The following is a 21657-nucleotide window of genomic DNA, read 5'->3' as shown; positions in this document are numbered from 1 at the left end:
TTTGCCCTAAGCACTTCACTGCAGGTGCAAAATACAAGGCTAAATGCCTGAATATCCTGACTACATCACTCATTGCCCCTGGCATACTAGCAGATGAGCTTTCTGAAGATCCTAGTACTATTACAGATTATCTATTTTTCTGGACTAGTATTATCATTATCGTTGGAACTTGTATAATTAATCACCTTAGTTATAACCTTAATAATAACATTAATACAGGAAGAAGAATAAGTAACGTAGCTAGTGGGATGCCTACCAGTAGTTTTACTGGTAGCTTTACTGTATTGCTTTGTTTCCATTAACGTTTACCCTTAAAATACATATTTAGACCATATTGTGAGATCCAAACAATAAAATGTATTTTCTCCTCTACTCACAAGATCGGAGTGCAGAAGTTACCTGGTAGTCCAGTATGCTAAATCCAAGTCCCATACTCCCCTTCTCCAGCTCAATGTGCTGTACTTCTGTTTCCCACATTGCCAAAGACGAGCTTTGCACCTCTTCCGTACTCTGACCCTCGTCAGCTGTTTCCAAAGCTGTTCCCTCTGTGTCTGAGGAGCCAATGAATCCAAGTTCTATGTGAGCCTGAGAAAAACAGTGGATGTTCACCAACAGAATGTCCATGTTTCTGAATTTGCAGACACAAAACTCCATTCATGAAGAACAAGATAAAAACCAAGTGATGTGCCTCTTAAGAGAAAGTGCAAGCACTCAGCAGAGTTAACAAGTCTGATAAACCTAGAACAGAATTCACATATCGTTTTAACAATATAGCTATGCTTCAAATAAAAGAAAGTACTCACTGGAGAAAATACTTAGAAAATGGAATCTGTCAAACTAAAAACTCCAGAAAACTTCTTTAGTATATGTATTCAAATATACAGGAAATACCTATTATTAAACAGTATGTCTAAAAATATGCCTCGATCTAAACATAGTAGCACTGACAGGAGTCAGAACATTTAAAAAAAGAAAACACACACACATACATACACACACACACGCACACATGTTCTTCATTTGGTTTCATAGAAAAGCTGAGCAACTATAAACTGAATCTGGTGCCTTGCCCAGAACTCCAAATTAACTGTGTCTCTTTTCATTTAAATGCTATTGCTTTGTATACTGTACTGCAGGCCATTTCCACATGTTTACTACATCAGGCTGCCCAGAGCTTTGCACTCACAAAAGACAGAAGCGTGTCTGCCAGTGAATGCACATGTAGTTCTGCAAAACACAAACCCAGAAAACAAAGTTCAAATCCAGATTAAATATGCTCAGATTCTAAAGAACACACAGCTCGGTTTGCCATAGCCCCACAGTCCACCTGATGAATGGAAATACTTGGGTGGACTAACCTGCATGCCACAATATTTCTGCTAATATTCTGCTACAACCTACCAGGACTGACATCTTCTGGTGGCCAGAAGTACAGCTGATGAACTAACATGCTTTTTTCTATTCATTTAGTTCCAAGTCCTAAAATATGAAAATGTATCTCTGATCTTGTACAAGAACTTTGTATGTTTTTTCTCAAGGAAGCAATCATTTTCTCAGTGTTTTTTTAAAAGAAAATACCTTTTCTGTGAGCTGAACCTCGGACGGACTTAGCCTCTCCAGTACTTCTGGGTGAGTGACAGGGGGAGGTACTGGACGACAGCACACCATTATCACCTTAATAGGCAGCTCTTTCAAGATACTGACCACATCCTTGTGGTTTTCTCCAAGCAAAGAGATCTCATTCACCTCAAAAAATAAAGAATACCTGGTGTTTATAAGTACAGACATTGTTTATAAGTATAATGAACAAAATTTTTTTTAAAAAACACGAACTGAGTAATCACCCAATTCAAAAAGCAAAACAAAACAAAAATAACATGCTCATGTATGCTGTTAACCCTTAATTTCTACTCAATTCAGTGCTCAATTCAGCACCAAGGTAAGTTTTGAACTGAATGAATAGTCTCATAAATTGCACAACAGCACCCTACAAACACCACATACTCTGCCACCTTATGTTTCTTGCGTTCATGTGAACCAAATTCACATGGTAATTCTAAGAGAATTATTTAGAAAAGTAAACACATGTTTAGTCCCTTCACTGTGTAGGAATATTTTAATTAAATCTTAATGCTTATTACTAGGTATTCTTTTTCAGTGACCTTGAACTGTGTTTAAAAAATCAGCTATCAGCTGAGAAACACATGTAAGCATATGCATTCACACAAATATGCCTATGTACATACGAAGAGACTGCTCAAGCACTTCTGGTTATGGCTGGTATGCAGTTACATATGCTACATTCTAAAAGTCATAACCTGTGAGAAGCAACTCACTGCTCAAAAATCTTACTGAATGCAGACTTTAGGTAAAGTAGTATTTTTTCTTACTTCCAGCAGCTCATCTCCACTGAACAGCTTGCCACTTCGTCCAACTGGCCCCTCTGGCAAGACAGATCTGATGAAATGATGTCCCACTGTAGCTTCAAGGCTTATCCCTAACCCACTGCTTTCACTAAACTTGTTAACTACAGCCACCTAAAATAAGATTAAGAAATTGTTAATTTTGACATATTTACAGCCATGACTGTTACTTTATTTAAATTTACATACAATGAGGTGACTATTCCAGGAGTGAGAAACCAGAAATACTGTCATGTGTAAAGAGAGAGCCAGGTAAAAAGTGAAATTTTTATCATATACCACATCAGCATAAACCAGTGGGAACTGTATATGACACAAATATATCTAATAACACCTAATTTTGCAGACACTACAGTTCTGGCACAAAAATTTCAAATCAAGTCCTACAGTCAGGTACTGCTTTTCAACTGTACCTACAGTAAATGTCCTATTCTTTACCTGAGATCATTACATGAAACAATTCATTCAGTATGCAGCAAGGGTAGGATGTTTCAAATTCTGGCTAATGAAGGGAGCTTTGAAGTTCACCTTAAATATTTTTTTTTTTCCTCTAATACACATTTATCCTCTTGAAGCTAGGCCCCATAACTTAAGACCATGATTATTTTGCTAAAATCAATATAGGTAAATATACCTATATTCAAAATCTATAATCAAAACAAAATAATCTCAACAGTTCAAGGAGCATACATACGATTTTTATAAATAAAGGAACAAACACAATACAAACATATTTCTATCTGTATGTTAGCAAAATAATAGGTGGACACATCAAAGGGCATTTAATAATAGTAATCAAAGTTTACATACCACTATTTCATAATTCGAACCCATAATCGTTTGCCACTTTGCCTTCACAGCTGCTTCTTCTGTAGTGGTTAGCTGGAAACCTAAAAGTTACGTCTGAGATTACTGAGACAAAAAGTAGAACATCCTCTCTGATCCTATAACTAATGAAATATATGGACCACACAAGACTATACAAACATTCTCAAAATGCCAGAATTCTCCTAAATATAACTGAAAACATGGCATGCTTTGTTTCACCACGTGTCCTGGTTTCAGCTGGGATAGAGTTATTTTTTCTTTTCAGTAGCTGGCACAACACTGTTCTGGATGTAGTGTGAGAACTATGTTGATTAACACACCGGTATTTTAGTTGTTGCTAAGCAGCGTTTATACCAAGTCAAGGACCTTCCAGTTTCTTGGGCCCTGCCAGTGAGAGGGCTGGGGGGGCACAAGAAATTGGGAGGGGACACAGCCAGGACAGGTGACCTGAACCAGCAAAAGGGATATTCCCTAACACAGAATGTCATGCTGTATGTATATAAATATATAAAGCTGGGGGGAAGAAGGAGGAAGCAGGGGGGGCATTCAAAGTGATGGCATTTGCCTTCCCATTAGCTGTTACGCGCGGTGGAGCCCAGCTTTCCTGGAGATGACTGAGCACTTGCCTGCCCAAGGGAAGTGGTGAACGAATTGCTTGCTTTGCCTGCATTTGCAGCTTTTGCTTTACCTATTAAACTGTCTTTCTCTCAACCCAGGAGTCTTCTCACTCTTACTCTTCCAATGATCTTCCCCATCCCACAAGGGGGGAGTGAGCAAATGGTTGTGTGGGGCTTAGCTGCTGGCCAGGGTTAAACCATGATACCAGGCTTGTGTTCACCAGAGTTAAAACTGGCAGAATAGTATTAGATTCAAAACTTATAAAAGTAACTGTGTATTTTGAAAGACAGGAAGTTCAGTCACAAATTCTGGTGTGCTTAAACTAGCCTCAGTGTCAACTGAACATAATGCAACTTCACAAGATAATGCACACAAAGCAAATGAAAAATTTACATGCATGCCCTGGGCATCTGTTAAACCAGAGTGCACGCTGGCTGAGCAGGCTGATTCAGGGGGATGGCTGATAACACTTACATATATGATACTACATACTGATCCTATTGAACTGACCCTGCATTTTACAGTGAGTCCAAGGAAAGTTTTCAAACAAAATGTGGAGGTTTGGTATTTTCAAAACTATGAGCACAACTATAAAAGATTTTTTTGAAACTGTAGGCCCTAGAGGGCAGTGAAAGAACACAAGTCCTGGCTCTTTTTTTTTTTTTTGGTTGTTGTTGGGTTTACATACATGCACACATACAATAAGAAATAATTCTAATAGCTGAAGAGTAGCAACAGAATTGGAAGGGAAGGCAGGTAGAAAAGTAATATGCTGTGAAAAATATTATGATGGGATAGGCAGCAAACTGCAGCAACTCTTAAATTGATTGAAAGTTTATCTCCAGGCAGAAAAAACAGAGAAATGCTGTTCTACTCATTTCTTCCTCATTAGCGCTGTTTAGATTTCAGCGCAGGAACCAATAAAAATCAGTATTTAGAATCAACAGCCAGCAAACACAGTAGATTTAATAGGACCCTACATATAGAAGGTCCGTAGTCTGTATACAGTAATTATCAAAATAAACTCTTCAGATCTGAATGCTTATCACAGGTGAAGAACAGAATCTTCACAAGATTAAGTTCCCAACTCCCACTGATATTAGTAACAATCTGAAGTGACTAATAGCCTCAGACTGTTTTAAATCTAGTAATTGCTCAGAAACATTACTAAAAATAAAGCCAGGTGTTGTGTGGCATTCAAATATGACAATACTTTCCCCAAAGCAGAGACCCTACACTGTCTGAAGGAAAGGTGTTAAAAAGAAAATTCTTCAGCTATCCAGAATAATGGAAAGCATGAGTTATGAAAAGATAAATTAGAGAACTCATACAGGTGATGCTTTTCAGTTCCCCTCCAGCTCTGGAAGCAAGAAGATGTTAGAAAACACAAGTGATGGCTCAATGTAGAAAACATATCATCACATACGACTTTGGAAATGCAGCACAGTGCCTTAACAGCTCAAGACAGAAAGGAAAATACTCGTTAGAAAGTATGAATTTCCACGAAGAGTATGGGAAAAGTCAGAGCACATCAGTGCACCAGAACTGACTGAATTTCAAACATTATCAGAGAACAGAGATTGAAATGAATGCAAACTCAAGAATTTGTGGAAAGGAATTTTATCAGAAGATGCAAAAGTCCCGGAACTGCAGCTGGACAGCTGCAGGCAGTTGGAAAGATAAGGCAGGCTTGTCTCCAGCCTGAGGGAAAAAGTCTAATACACAACTAGACTAAAAAGAGTAGAAATACAAAACCATAAAAAGAGGGCTGAGCATGTAGCAGACTGCTTCGTATGACATCTTCAACACATAATTATCTTCAGACACATACAGTAGTCAATGATTTCGCAGCACTCAAGGGTACATGCTTACATGTATGATTACTTTCACTTTCTAGCTGTACTCCAGCCACACAGCACACAGGAGATGAAAGGCATGCAAAACACCTGATCTTCGTGTAAGCACATCCAAGTGCATTTTCACACAATAAAAAATTACAAGTTAATAACCTGTTTCCTGTTGTTTCATGTCCTCTCCAGTATTTACCACACTGGCACTGCACGGCAGTGATGGGGATCCCTGTTCTGTTTCACTGTTATCTGGAAAAAGATAAAGAAGCCTCTTCAGCTATGTTACGTGTTGCAATATTTATCAAGCTCACAAGCATGTCTCAGAGCACTGACTATCTCTTGCACTGGACTTCAGAAGATCCGTATTTGGCAAACGGAATCTGGCATGAGGGGCCCAGAAGAAACACCACATTTTTAAGACATTTTGTCTTCTGTAAATCCTTTGCTTTCTCCAGTGAATTTTTCAATGAAACAAGACAAAAAAAAGAGTACAACTATTAGTAGCTGCACCTCTGTGATTGAAAGAAAAGTTACTGGCAGACATATAAATATAATATTCTTTAGCACTCTTGTATTACATTTTTTTTTTCTTCCTCTTCCTTCCTTTGTGCAATTCAGAAAGCTTGACACAGAAAACCAAAAATTTTCAAAGTCCACAAACTTTGAAACCTGCATACCTGACAAATGTTTCACTTGTAGAAAGCCTCACCTACCACAGAGTTCTGTTAGGCATGTTGCTGGGGGTTAGCTGTCTCAAACACCTCTAGGCTGGAGAAACAGCACCTTCTGAACGTTCCCTCTGTAATTTTTGCTCAAGCTGGGAATGAGAGGATGCCACATAGATAACAGACTACTGGTCTTTCAAAATTTTGTGCGAAGTGGGGATTATGCCTCAGTCTATGAGTTTTGATGTACTGCTGACATCAACCTACAGCACAAGCAGCTGACAAAAATCCATTTGTGCATCCAGCCTCTGTGCAGATCTTCTGTTCAAACACACTGATTTTCAAGACGTGCACAGTATAAGATTAAGCTTTACTAATCTCAGCAGCAGCAAATTAATACTGGCCACTGGCTTCTGAACTTTGTACACATAAATAGATAATGCCCTATCAGGTTATCCTTCTGAATATGAGGAAGAACAACTCTGCCTTGAGGGTGACAGCGCATGAACAGGCTGTCCAGAGAGGCTGTGGAGTCTCCTTCGCTGGAGACATTCAACACGCCTGGGTGCAACTCTGCGCAAGCTGTTCTAAGTGAACCTGCTTTAGTATAGGGGTTGGACTAGACGGATCTCCAGAGGTCCCTTTTAACTCTGACCATTCTGTATTAAGAATCTCTAGATAAAGGCCACTCCTCTCATACCTCAAGCTCATGATACTGACAAGAGTGAAAGGAACTGAGACTTGCTTTTGCTTATTATGGAGGGTATCTCTTTGCCTGTTCTTGAATGCAGCTCTAACCCTTGAGCACGAATAAAACATTCACTGCATTCTTACCATTTGAAGATTTGCAGGATCAAAGTCTTGAAGCAATTCAGCCAGAAGCACAATGCAGTGTAAAGCTTTCAACATTCACTTTGAAAATGTAGCAAATAATACCACTCTGTCTAAAAGATTAATCAAACTATAGTAGACCAAATTCTTCCCTCATGTACTGCCATCAGTAATAGCTACCCAGAATGAATCTCGCCCATTTAATTTCCAGTTTGCAATTGAGAAGCAAAATGTTTCAAGCCAACTTTAAAGCAAACCCAGTTTCAAATACCTTTGTCTGTGCTACTATCCATTGTTTGGAACAGTAAGTCCTTTTCAACAGCAGTACTGAAGTCCTCCTGGGGCTGAATACGATTTTCCTGCTTAACCCCTCTTCTGATCAAAGTGAGCCGAACTGTTTGTCCCGTGTGCCGCAAAACATCAACCGCTTGCTGATTAGTAAAACCCTGAAGATTTGTTCCATCCACCTGCAGCATTAAGCAGCCTTTCAGCCCACAAAACACCACCCAGAAAAAAATAAAAATGTCCAGTGCAAAATAACATGGCAAGCTCTCAGCATCTGTTAGCTTGAGCACAAAGCAAGTGGAGGGACAAGAACACAAACCTGGATGACTTAGTAAGACCGGATACATTAAGCACTTTCACTGGAGTACCCCACAGCTAGGTAACAAGTACTGTGGTACTTGGGGGGGGGAGGGGTGTGTGTGTGTGTTTGTTTGTTGGTTGGTTGGTTGATTGGTTGGTTGGTTGGTATGGCAAAGTGGGGAGAAGTGCTTTGGGTGTCCACCACAGTTGGGCCATGCAGATCTGCTCTGCAAAGTGTAGGTGACACAGCACGTGCTGTGTGGGGCGTGTTGTGCAGCCCTCCTGCTCAGCCCCTTCTGCCATCTGTACCTCCAAGGAGAAAATACTGTTGTGAATGAACCAACACAGGCATGGCTGGGAGAGCTGGCAAAAGGAGGATAGAGACATCCACTCATTGTGGTAGGAAGAACTACAGAGAGCAGCCATTCTGAGGCCAAGTAACCTTAGGCACAGTGAAGTCCACTACTGAACACCATGAAGTCCAGTTTCCCAATCAAACGCTGTCCCAGCCATCCCAATGTTACCTCTGGTCCATCATTTTAACATTTTAAAGAACAAGATTTTGGCCTCTTCTGTTTGAACCAACTCCATTATCTCCTTAACTCGAAGAGTTTTTTTCTGAAACTCAAGACTTTGGCATTGCTCAATTTCACCCCATTATCCCTAGTACATGCCACTTTTTATTCTCCTACTTCCTGCAGACTTCCTACTACACTATTCTTTCTCTGTCTCACCCCTCAGTGCCTTGAAATTTCTGAAATACTTCTAACAAAACTATATTCCTTGACTCCTGTAGCTTTTTCAGTCTACCTATACAACACACACACTCCATTATTTCAGTTCCTCCTGCATGAAAATTTACTCCCCCTGGACCCTTAATCATTTTGTTGCCCTTCTCTTGAACTTTTTCCAAGTCTGGTGCTCTTCTAAATAGAAAGTAATGAGATGAGGTTATTTAATTTTTCCTCCACACTTAACCAAAACGTATCTTTAAAGAGTTTATTATCCTTTTGTCTGAGGTCAGTGAAATCTTTTTCTCCTTCTGCATCTGCAGTAGAAGAAGAAATCAAACTTTGGAATAATCAATTTTAGCCATTTGTAGTCAGCATTTAAATCATTATAAAAACCACAGACTATAGTTTGCTCAGTGTTGCCTTCCACAAATCCAAAAACAGATCAAAATTATTCATGAACTGATTTTCACCACACAACTAACATTTTATGCATGAAAATATTTTATTCTTTCTCTGAGCATCTAAAACTTTAATGACATACTTTTAAAAATCATTCTGAAAACAGCTGCTGAATTTGAATCAAACTTCAAAACGCTAACTTTACTAAGCAGTCTCAAAACTCCTACAGATAAGGTACACACATATAATATAGGTTTTCTTAAGAAACTCAAATTACACACAGACAGCATCATCAGAAAGATAATGTGATCGAATAGTCAGTCAAAAAAAGGAGTCACCATTTCAACACCAATCTGAAACATTTTAAACCAGTACTATATGAGTATTTCTTTACAACATAAAGAAGTAGAGTTTTGCAGACAAGTGATCACCATTTCTTTCTGTGTTTACTTACAACTATGATTTGATCTCCCACATGGATTCTGCCATCATGTTCAACCGCACTGCCTTTTGTAATGCTTTTCACAAAAATACCAGAAGGTTCTGGGATGAAAAAACAGAAAATTGTATTAACCAATTTATTAAGAAACAACTTTATGCAACAATCTCCAACTAATGCCACCAGTCAAAGGAAGAAAAAGAAAGAAATGGGCAGGTAAGACAAGGAAAGAATCATCAAGAAAGTTATCTGCTTTAAGTAAAACATCTATATACTATTTTTCTAAAGGATGAGCCTGATTCATGTCAGCTTGCATTGAACCAGATTTCATTCAAAATCTTACAATGCCAAATTCCCAATTGTTGCTGCAGAAGAAGAAATAATCTAATTTATTATAATCTAAATGTTGAAACCAACATTGACAAAAACCATATCTCTGACTCTTGGTCAGATTTAAAACAGGACAGAAAATTAAGTCTGAGTACACCAATCTGGCAAATTCTGTATTTATCTAAGAAAATGCAAGCTTAGATAACCAAGTGCAGAAAACTGTAAGCAATCAGGACTACAACTTGCATTTAAACCAGCTTTTAACTGCAGCTGTAAGTATTTCATCCAACATAAAAAAAGAAGACACAAAAGAAAGTAAAAAAAAAGAACCCAGAAGGGAACCATTTTAGACAGTTACCAATTATGAATCAGAAGGAAAAGTCATATATATATATATATAAATATATAAATGACCTACAGGATGGGAATTTCACTAAAAGAAAGCCATTTCAGGAAAAACACACTGGAATTTGAAACAACTTTAACAGCTCAGTTCCCACATGCACATTTTGCATAGTATACATAACATCAAGAAAACAGTAGCATGAACTGGCATGAAATCAAGTCTGAGAGTCACAGGCCTGTTAACACTGGTATCAGAAATCTTAACAGAATCCACTTTCCCATAATAAATGTTCCAATTCTGTTAAATGGATACATTTGATGGGAAGATAATCCACTATAAAATTGGTTTTAACAGCTGTCGAGATACACCAGTGCCTCTGCAGACCTGAAACAATATGACAAATGTTACTGGGAAGGAAGGATTTTGTAATAAAACTGATTACTTCTAACCTGAACGTCCTTCTCACAAAAGAAAAAAAATTATTTTTTCTTTACAAACCTTAAAAAGATTTTAGATGCTCAAGGATTACTTTAGAGATACTATACTAAAAAATAAAATTAAGTCTTTGATGCACATGCATGATAGTACGCCACAGATTGTACAGTAAACTGCAGGAACTGATCATTACCTGACGTTTTGTCTCCAATGTAACCAGCAATAGTTATTCCTAATCCCTGATTGTTTTTAGTAAGCTCAACATTAAATTTCTCTCCATCTTCACAGCTATCAACCGAAGCATCTGCCTAATAAGAAAAGCATAATTAGAAAGGAAGCTTTTTTCCCTTTAAAGATCAACCACATTATGTGATGTCATTAACATGTAAAATTATAGACACAAATGTAAGAACAAAAGTAGGAACAAAAGTACCAGCTTTGCTTCTGCTCTTACTTGGTGCTCAGCAGAGAAACTAAACATAGGTTAACATTCCTCAATATAAAGCAATGCAGGTCATGAGCAATGCAGGTCATGCCCTCCCCACACTGCTACCCCTGGGATATCACCCTCTAACCTACAAAGACATTATTTGATGACTAAAATGACTGGTGAGACTTGTATAAATTGAACAATGAACCTCTTGTACAGTAAGTTACACAAACCATGCTTGAACAATATGTAGCTTGCTGCCCTTCTGGGACCTCCTCAGAACCAGCTTTAGACTGCTGTGTTATTAAAAAGAAAAAAAGATCAACATTATATTTTGTGTCATATTTGTTTAAATTCCTGTTCAATAACTACAGCTATTTTTCCTATGAATGCCAATTTTAAAGCATAATAAAAGCCATTACTAGCGAGGCAATTACATTTCTTGTTTTTGAAAGACATAAAAATTCTGGAGTGGAATGTAGCAATTACATTTCCAGCTAGTCAAATAATGACAATCTCTGCTAATAACTACTACAACCCTCTGAATTTCAGTAACAAAGAATTTTTGGGGTAACAAATTCATTTATTTATTGTTAATGAAAGTACAATACCTATTAAAATCCCACTTTAACAGTATTGCTTTCATGTCAAAAGAAAAAATCAACTTATGAAACTTGATTTCAACTTTAAAAAAGTTATTTTAAATTTTTTTCATCTTTCAGCTATCTAAACCAGAAAATTACTAGCCAATTCCATAGCCAATATGTATCAGGATAAGGCTTCAATTTCACTGTATTTATATGGACATCAGTTTTTATGCACATATTTAAAATGGGAATTCATAAATATGGTACAAATCTATCAAGATCCCACTATACTCCTATTTTTTATTCTGTCTCTTCTGCATGACAAATAGCAGCCAATATTTTTTAAAGTGCCAATACAGCAATCAGGCGGATACTAACTACATCCAGTTTGACTAGAAGAATATGCATGTGCCAAAATAAAAAAAAAAAAGACTTCAGAAGAGCTATGATGCTACTTGACAAAAGAGAATCCGAACAGTTCTTTATCTGAAGAACTCCACCCAAAACCATATTCAAACACAGGGGAAATAAACTTCTACTGTTTTAACCACCTCCCTAATTGATAATACAGGATTAGTTTGGCCACAGGTAATGCGACTAAAAACCTCATCCGATTTCTACAACCCCATAAATTTTTACAGGATAGACATCTACAGGGGACATGATGAGAAGTGCCCATTTCAGAAAGCCATTCTCCTCTCACTAATAGCTTTAAAAGCATCATGAAGTCTTCACGCACCCTGTATTCACCAGGAAGAAATTAACAAACCAAGCTGTCTCCATCATCACCTTCACTCCAGACTCAAATTAATGAGGTTTGCAGCATCATTAACTGGGTGCTCCCTCCAAGAACAAGACTTTGTGCAGGCAGAAACAGTTTAAAAATAGCCTGCCTCCTGCCAGGAGACATGTACCAGGAACAAGGGATTAAAAAGGGCAGAAATGGAGAGGAAGGTGGTAAAAAAGTCAGATGTTGCCACTTGGTGGCTTTGAGCTATTTCTTCCATACTAGAAATCTTACACATCCTGCAGCTGCAGATACAGTCTTCAACATTGCATCATATAACCTCAGGAAGGCAAATACTGAAGAAATATACACAGATGAAATTACCAAATTCAGCTCCTCTTTGAAGACTGCTCCTTTTCACAGAAACAATAATTTGGGCTAAATATTGATCCCTTTATCTAAAATACAGCTGGGTTTTCATGCCTCCGAGTGCTGTAGAGACAAAAGTACCAGTCTGTCTCTCCTCTTAGATGCTCAGAAGACTCCACATTAAGATTAATTTTCTTTGCCTTACAGCCGCAAAGGAAGGGATGAATATATGGGGTTTTTTTTCCACAGATACAACTACAATGGAAAGAGGCAAAATTATGGTATTCACATAAAAATTGCTGGGGCTTTTTTCTTCCAAAGTGACCTATCCAAAACATAAATTGCAACTGGGATGAAAATGTCTAGAAAAAAACAACAGGAAAGAGTAAACCAAAAATTATATCTAGTTGTAGGCTCAAAACCAAGCTCCTCCTTCTTCTCTCACTCACTTCCTCCACTTATACAGATTTAAATGTATCTGGTCATAAGCGTATGTTACACTACTGGTCCTGGCTCCCATGAAACCAGGCTTTGCTGCAAACATGAAAGTGACCTATTCTGTAGAGGTTTTGAGCTGACAGGATATGATAATATTTACAGCATTTTTTAAGTGGCTGACAGCTGCAAAAAAGTTAACAGTACAGAGAGTACAACCATCAGCAGGGGAATAAGGGTAGCAGCTGGCTGACTTTTTTTGGAAGATGTCTAGCAAATGAGCAATGGCAGGTGATGTAGGAAAGAAACAGCATCTGTGTGCTGGTTGGCACAGGGAGGAACTGTCTGATGGATAGCTGTGATTATATGGAAATAAGAAATGTTCCTGGAGAAGAAAAGGACAGGTGGACAGAGAAACGCTACAGAGCCAGCTTGCTCTGTCTGCAGAAAAGATTGCACGGCTTCAGCTATTTTCAATGTATTACTGCACAATCACAAGCAACCCAGAACCAAATGATATTTGGATCACACTTATGGAAGTCCTACGCCTTGATCCCAAAATGCTTCAAGCATGTAGTTCCTTGCGTTGGGGACTCCTGACATTTACATTCTCCCAGACTGTCAGCTGAGAACAACACTACTGGGAAAGAAAACCCTGTCTTTTTGAGAACTTAAGTGTGGAAGACATTCAATAAGCAGTTAAAAGAAAATCTGAAATAAAAGTTTGCCATGAGTTAAGTGTATGCACTGTTGCTTACCTGCTTCCCTGGCATGGAGATGGGTACTGGCGTCCCTGGAGGGACTGCTGGTAGAGGTGGCTCCTCAATAGGACCTCTTGCAATTACCAGTTTCACTCGATTTCCACACTGTCTCAGAACTTGTGCCACCTGCTCACTGCTCATTCCAGCAAGGTCTGTATCACCGATTTTCAAGATGTGGTCACCACTACACAATCTCCCATGCTGGAGGAAGAATAATAAGGAAAAAAGAAATCTATTAACATCCTGCCATTCCTCCCACATACATACAATTAGGAAAACACCACATAGCTTTAGTCACTTCTGAGACATATAAACCAGGTGTATTTTTTTGGGTGCCAAGTCAGTATCTTGATAATATGGAGAATGGCACACTAATTTTACTAGGAATTTCCACAGAAATATCCAGGGCATCCTTTATGAATCAGTCAGTCACCCAAACACAGAAAAAAAATGCATATAGTTATGGTTACTACCTACTGCTATTTCACAAGTGCATGTAAATTACAGAACTTCAGGTTTCATTTCCAAACACACTTCCAAAAGACGCCATAATCTTCAGTTTTGCACTTGTATTTAAAAACTGGTCCTCAGGATTAAATATGACTTCAAAATAAAACACATTTCTCCCTTACTGCAGCCCTGTTATCTGGCGACCACCACTTCTGTGCTTAGGAGACTGACCAGTCTCTGTGCCTGTTCAATCCCCAGCCATCATTAACACTGCCCCAATACTTGTCCAATGTACAAGCTTGAAATGAGCCATGATTATAAAATTAAATTCGCATGAGCCCTTCCGGAAGGAGCAGAGCCTGTGTCCTGAAGCAGAGGCATGAAGCCACATGCCTGCTCCAAGCTTCAGTAAGCCCAGCAGAGAGAAGCAGATGCTCTTAGCTGTCCAGACACAGCAGATAAGTGTTTGGTGTGTTCCCTCATCCGTGGATTATAACCAGTATATTCATGAAAGAATTAGGAGTCTAAATGCATCCACAGCAAACATGTATCATGTAATAGGTTTGAAAATGTGATTTAGAGCCTAATCCAGCTTTTACATTCAAATGCACAGGTCCCCTGCACTAAACACACCTTTACTGAGGATAAATTTCACCACTTGCTCTCTTTTTTACACTCGTGAGGAGAAAATATTTAGTATGATTATAAAACAGTAACTTCACACCTTACTGAAAGGTAAACAGAAGAGTAGGTTGAATTTACCTGATCAGCCACCCCTCCTGGGAGGATGGTTTTAACAATCACTCCAGTTGACTTCCCTCCCACTATCCCAAATCCCAGACCTGAGCCATCGTTCACCAACTCAATGGTCTCCACGTGCTGCCAGTGAACCTAAAAGGAATAAATATGAGCTTGCAAACGATTGAAATAAGGACATACTTGCAAAATAGATTCTCTTTTATTTCTTGGGTATGTGTTTGAATAAGGGAAGGTGGGTAGAAGGTGGAAATATGGGACCTTTCTAACAATTACTACTAAGGGTAAGATTACATAATATTTAAGCACTAAAACGCTCGTTCCATGACAGTTTGGATTTCTCAGGTACAAAACAGAGCTGGGTAGTGGGTCACAACTTTCAAGCACTTGCTGAATTAATTTAAGCAGCAACCTAGGACTGTCCATCTCCATGTCCCTTTGCAGTCAGTGAGAAAAATACTACTGCTAGGAAATCTCACAGGTCTGGAAATTGAAATCTTCAGGTAAGTGCATGTTCACATCAGCCACTATAACAAAGCACAGGAGAAAGCATAAACCCAGTTCAGAGATTAAGGCCAAAAGCAGCACCAGGTATTGCGAGGTAGCCATTAGCAGAATTGTCCCCTGTGTAACAAACAAAGATATCTGGGTTGTCTGATGTAAACAGCGCTGGAATGAAGTAGCTGTGATGGCAGGCTTCATGTTCTGACAGGAGTAAAACTGCTCTGAAAAAGACAAATGCTAGCTTGTTTGTGTGGGGTGGTACTGAAGGGATGACTGGAAGCTTCTGGTATTGTTTCTCCTGAAGAACAAACCACATCATAAACTCATCCGAAATTTAAAGTTACAGCTGGTGCTCCATCAGGTAGGATCCTGAAAACAAGACCTGATTTTGGAATAATTAAGGTACTGCAAATTCAAAGCCTTATAGTACCTGTTTGGGAATCTGCAGTCTTAACATAAACTAACAATGATCAAGCAAAGCCTGAAGGAAAAAGGACAGCTCCAGATAAGCTGCTTTCCCCCAGCAGCTGAAGGCAAAGGGAACACAAGGACTGGGAAAGGCATGGATAAAAACAGGAAGGAGCCATGGCAGGTTTGAAAGGAACATTCTTACAAGCAAGGGAAGCTGTTCAGAGAATACGGAAGCAATCACATAAAGAAAGAAGTGTGTCACAAGAATACTGGAAGAGAGTGAGCCTCTCCTATGTGCTGACAGGGAAAGTTAGGTCAATCAGCTTTACTCCTGCACACAGAAGAAAAAAATAATTCTGAAATTTCTTCACCAAAGGTTTTACACTAATTATTAAAATAAACACTAGAATAGCTGCTTTTTCCAGACTGATTGTTCTATATACTCCCTATTATTGACTCTCTTAAAGAAGAGCCACAGGCAACTAAATAGCAAAACCCACAGAAACCAAAGAGAGGCCACTTCATCCCAGGGTAAGCCCTTACATGAGTAAGACACCAGGAAGGGAAAGTGCAGTTAGTATTACCATGTTTCTGAGCTATGTTCTCTACACATGGATTGCAAAAGCTTTCAAAAGAAATGAAAGGTAGCACAGCTGTTTTCTGGGTGTCCTGAAGTATGTCCTTACACAAGGCATTTGGCAATTCCCCCACTGAGCCCCACTGCTGACAGATGACAGAGAAACAAACAGAGAAGCACCCATCCAGCTGGTGGTGCAGACCATACAGCAACATCTATAACACTTTTGTTTGCCCAAGCAGAAGGCAAAGAGAAAAAAGATCCTGTTTACTGCAACCTCAACATAAAGCTTCATGAGTTTGCATGGGTGTATACACAGAATTTGGCAGACAGGAAGAAGGAATATGTCCAAGATCAAGATCCCCCCAGGCAAATCTGAGTATTTTCCACTCTTATGGGGAAAAGCTATGACAAAGACAAAAAGAAGAAAAACCTCAAGAAATGTGAAGGAAATGTACATACAAGTTACAATTAAAAGTCTCAAAATACTGGATGCACTAAGCATTTACATGCCCAGAACTAAACACATAGATGTTTGGGGTTTACTCACCGGGTTGGAATGGGCTGAAACTGTGCTAGCAGCAGATGGAGACCGGGAAACTACAGGACTGATGAGCTGAGGGAAAGTGCCCCTGGCCACAACTAGCTGGACATTATCTTTTGCTTTCTGTAGGATGCTGATAGCCTGTTGATGTGTAATTGTCTGATCAAGGGCTTGTCCGTTAATAGCAAGGATTTGATCTGCTTCCTTCAGCTTTCCATCTCTGTCACGCATGTGTAAACAGGGAAGGTGGATGACAAAATAAAGAAAAAAGAAAAACCAAAGAAGTGTTGCCACAGAAATTACAGTATTTTGACAATTTTCCAGTTTTTTTAATAACCTGGTCTCTATTCCCCCCACTTTTTAATCTCTCCCTGCAGTTTTGCTGAAAGGAGCTGATGCGGCATCCTGGTGATCGTTTCCTTTGAAGCTAATCCCGCTGCCACTCTCCCCGGCTACTACCCCCCAGCCAGCTTTCTTCTCCCTGTACCCCCATGCAAGACTAAGCATATTAGATCTCAGTCACTCCCAGCCTAGCCTGGGAACTTATGTTTATCCTTGACTTTGAGCCTCCTGCTTAACAGACCAAGTGCTCCACTTTGTTCAGTGTGCTCCTTCTGAATATTCATCAAACCATGGAGTGGAACACACTTTCATCAAGATGTTACGGAAACAAATTTTGTTTTGCAAAAAACCAAGGGGGGCCAGGGGGCGGGGGGGGCGGGGGTGGTGAGTGGGGCTGGGGAAGAAAAAAGAAGGAAAGGCAGAGACAGAAACAGAAAGAAAATGATAAAACGGACCCCTGTTAAATGAGGGGGGGAAAGCCCTGAACAAATTAAAAAGTAACTCTTCACTTTCTGACAAAGGAAGCATTACTGCTAAATTACACACCAAGCCCTTCCTCAGACCTACTTCAAAGGAAATGTACAAAGCATACACAGATGAGTTACCCTCTGCCTCCTCTACCACTTCTATTGCTTCTGCAACAAACCAGCAAAAACTCTGGAGTCTTGTCTTCAACATCCCAAAGTGGCAATGCTTTGAAATCAAAGGGCAGTAACAAAACGAAGGATGCCTATTACACCAGCTTTTGTAAGCACCTACAATGTAGAAGCCAAGGTACCCAACAGTATTCAGGAAAAATGCTATTTAGCTTCAACCCATAATTTCTGTGCTTTTGAATTTGAACTGTTTTTCAGAGTGCTCTCAAAGACTCATTACTGCCAGGGCTTTTCTGATTTATGAGCCCTGTAATAGTTGTTTAATTTTTCTCTTCTTGCCAGGGAATCAGGCCCTGCCTGATTCAGTAAAGATATGTCTCAACTCCATGGAATAAGAAAAGTAAAAGTGAACACATCTTGAAGGGGAAGAAAAAAGAAGTGGAAAAGTGAAATCTAGGCAGGTTAAAAAATATTGTCATGAATAGAGCATGCCACTTTTCATAACTGAATTAACTCTGTAGGCCACGCTCTGCCCTCTGTTAAAGGACAGTGTTCAGACCACAAATAATCAGAAATTTTCTCCCTACAGCACAGTGAGAAAGAGCAGTGAGATGACTCAGACATCCCACACAACATACAGAGTGCACCACAAACCAGCTCTGGCAGGGATGCTGATCAGCAAATCCACACAGAGTGATACACTCCACCATTCTGCAGTGAACCAGTGCTGCTGCCATTCACTACTGCATTAATTTGCTCCCTTGGGCTGTTCTTACAGCAGAAACCCATTTCTCTCAACACTATTTCTGGAATCAGAATTAAAGTCTAAAGCATACTTAGAGCAAGCTGTTGTCACTGCTGAGTTTCTGGTAATATCAACTAAGTATCTCTTTAAGAGTTCAACAACTCTTAAAAGACTTGCTTGACTTAAAAGCTAGGTTTCACACTTGCTCAATGGAACCCTACCTAACAAACAGCGCTGCTAGCTACAACTGGGGTTTTTGCACCAAACTGTTTTTCACTGCATTCAAGGATGGCAAAATCTATATTTCAGCTTCAAAACCCATGGCAGAGAAGAGTAACTTTCCCGTTTTCCCTGTTGGAAAGGTGATACTATAAACAAACCACAGAGGAACTACATCTGTAGTTTCTAGAAATTCGGAACAGATCGTACACTGCCCTGTTCCAACGTTACATAAACTGTAGTGATCAGTAATTTTAAATCTACTACGATGTATGGCTTAGAATGCCAGAGAAATGTGCCCTTGTACCACAAAAACAGCAATAACACAACCAAATTGCAGTGCCATATTAGCACTTGATACAGTAAAATATTCCAGTAGCAATCTTACCTATGTGCCACACTTCCTTCCTGGATTTCTTGCACAAATATTCCTAGTTCACCCCTGTTTTCGCTCTTGAGTCCCACGACACTGAAGCCCAGACCACCACTTATAGGTTTAACAAGCTCAATAGTCTCAACAAGCCGACCCTGTTCAGTAGAAGGAAAAAAAGGGTACAAATGTTTAAAATGTTGAAAAGCAGTATTAACGAATGTGGTGAACAACTTGGGAATAATTTCCTAATTTGACAGCTACAGCTGGACAAGGCTATAACAACTGGAACAGTTGTTCAGTTCAAACTTCTTGCTATCACACAGGAAAGTGACAATTACGAAAGGTCTGAGAAATAAAGATTATTACAGCCCAGGAGAGGAAATCAGGAAACAACAACTAAATATACAGAGTTTAGACTTAGCAGAGACTGAACTACGATATGTGTCTATAAAATTTTAGAGGGCACAGACAAACTCTCAAGCAGAACTAGAAAAAGAGGATGGATTTCAGCAAGACAGAAAACAGGACTGTGCAAAAGGCTTTTCAGAACAGCAGAACACTTCTTCTACCTGGCTCTATTACAGGTTAATTAGAAAAATGCTAGAATATATGCCTGGCCATTCTCAGCTCCAGCCACTGAAGGGACTTGTACACCATTTTTGCCTACCACGGGAAAGCAGCTAAGACTACAGAACAATGAGTAGCCAGGCCAAAAAGGAATTTTCCATCTTATTTCCAAGCAAGTCACAGAACTAGCTTTCATTAGTTATGCATACAAGAGCATGCTCTGACAAAGCATCTCCCTCATGCACAGATATAGCAGCACGGAAAGATAATGGCATGCTGATCTGCAAGAGGCACACTGCCCAGCTACGGACAGTAGTAACTCAGCAGTGATAATGTCAAGGCTACTTTTCCAACTGTTTTCTCACTTACCGACTGTTGCTCAAATTAAAAGGTTATTTTTAGTTTATATAGCAAGTGAGCTCCGGTTTGCTTAATAACCCAATTGCTTTTAAATAAAAATACAAGCATTTCAATCTTCCAGATCATTAGGGACCCACATTTCATGGTTACGAGGCAACATGCTTACCTGGGACATATTTCTGATCAGCTGCTCAAAGTCATCACTTGAGGACTTCCCATTAATCTGAGGTGTAACAGATCTCATTGATGCTTCTAGCACTTTAGCTGAGCTGCCATTCTGCTGAGCCAACAAATACGACTCATTATGGGGCAAGGACCCCAAATTCACACCATGATGGAGAAGCTGGGGGAATTCACCAGTGGAATGTATGGAAGGTGTAATATTTACCTGTAAAAGATTGATGTCAACATAGATTTATAGACAGAGCAGAAACCTCCTGTGGTGGTGTGCCCTGCCCCATGCCACCCACACCACCCCTCCTGACACAACAATGAACACTGTATTCAGCTTAAAATGGAGTCAGGAAATTGGCTTGAGCAGCATGTCTCTCTTGCAAAACAGATAACGAACAAAGTCTAACAAGCAAAGCAACTGAGTGAAATCCAGGGTGAAGTGGGGTCCTCACAGCCTGGTGCTGCTTCAGTGAAGGCCAGGAAGACCCTCGCATATCTGTGACAGTGAATCTCTACCTGTACTGAACCCTCCCGCTCCATGCTGAACCATCGCACCCAGACGACCTTCCCAAACTGACACCTTGTTAAGGGCCAATCAGCGCACAGTAACTGACTTAGTCCCACCTTGCCCCGAGTATAAGATCTGGCATTTTAGTATCTTTTTTTTTTTTTTCCAACAATGAGAACTCTTAACTACAGGACAGGTCAAGGGGCCTGGATCTCTCTCTCCCCAGGAAGGGACGTCTCTTTGGTAAGACTTGCGGCTCCAACTACATTGGATGTTACCCGGGGCAATATCACTAACAAAAGCCCTTGAGTTTTGCAGTAAGTGTATTTATCAATGTCAATTCCAATCTTGTTATATCTGTCACCCTAATAAATCATCTCTAAATAATTTCTATTTTTTCAACTTTGCAAAACTGTTTCAGTGAAAGTCCTTAAACTGGGCTCTGACAAGTAAAGGTTAACTCTAGTAAGAGGCTGTACACATAATCCTTTAGACTCAAAACCGCTGACCAAATCTGAGACTAGGATTGCATCTAGCCACAACTAGACTCCTCTCTGAGAAGGAGTTCAGAAAGCAGGGGGATCCTTTCCAAATCTCATGACCCAACGGGAGGGCTGTCCTCCCACTCCCCCAGCCACTCGTCAGACTCTAACATGGCATCTCTTCCCTATCCAAGAGCACCAAAACAGGTCAATTGCTTGTTAAAAATATCTGAAATCCCCATTTGCAATTTTAAAAA

General features: G+C 39.6%; 1 protein-coding gene across 20 annotated transcripts in view; it reads right to left on the bottom strand.

Moving 5' to 3' along the window:
• The window catches only part of MPDZ (multiple PDZ domain crumbs cell polarity complex component), a 99358-nt gene that overhangs the window by 57653 nt on the left and 20048 nt on the right, over positions 1–21657 (bottom strand). For all 20 annotated transcript variants that reach the window (XM_055790799.1, XM_055790801.1, XM_055790805.1 and 17 more), the window contains 13 exons: positions 20403–20624; positions 19325–19464; positions 17041–17254; positions 15005–15133; positions 13790–13993; positions 10677–10791; positions 9388–9476; positions 7487–7682; positions 5879–5968; positions 3234–3313; positions 2391–2537; positions 1579–1746; positions 400–585 (listed from right to left, as the gene is read on the bottom strand). In XM_055790799.1, coding sequence (XP_055646774.1) covers positions 400–585; positions 1579–1746; positions 2391–2537; positions 3234–3313; positions 5879–5968; positions 7487–7682; positions 9388–9476; positions 10677–10791; positions 13790–13993; positions 15005–15133; positions 17041–17254; positions 19325–19464; positions 20403–20624 — 1980 coding nt within the window. The remainder of the gene's footprint in view (positions 1–399; positions 586–1578; positions 1747–2390; positions 2538–3233; positions 3314–5878; positions 5969–7486; positions 7683–9387; positions 9477–10676; positions 10792–13789; positions 13994–15004; positions 15134–17040; positions 17255–19324; positions 19465–20402; positions 20625–21657) is intronic.

Source organism: Falco peregrinus, chromosome Z (genome assembly GCF_023634155.1).
Source record: "Falco peregrinus isolate bFalPer1 chromosome Z, bFalPer1.pri, whole genome shotgun sequence".
Lineage (NCBI taxonomy): Eukaryota > Metazoa > Chordata > Aves > Falconiformes > Falconidae > Falco > Falco peregrinus.
The sequence above is the reverse complement of the archived record's forward strand: the minus strand, read 5'-3'. Positions and strand labels throughout refer to the sequence as shown.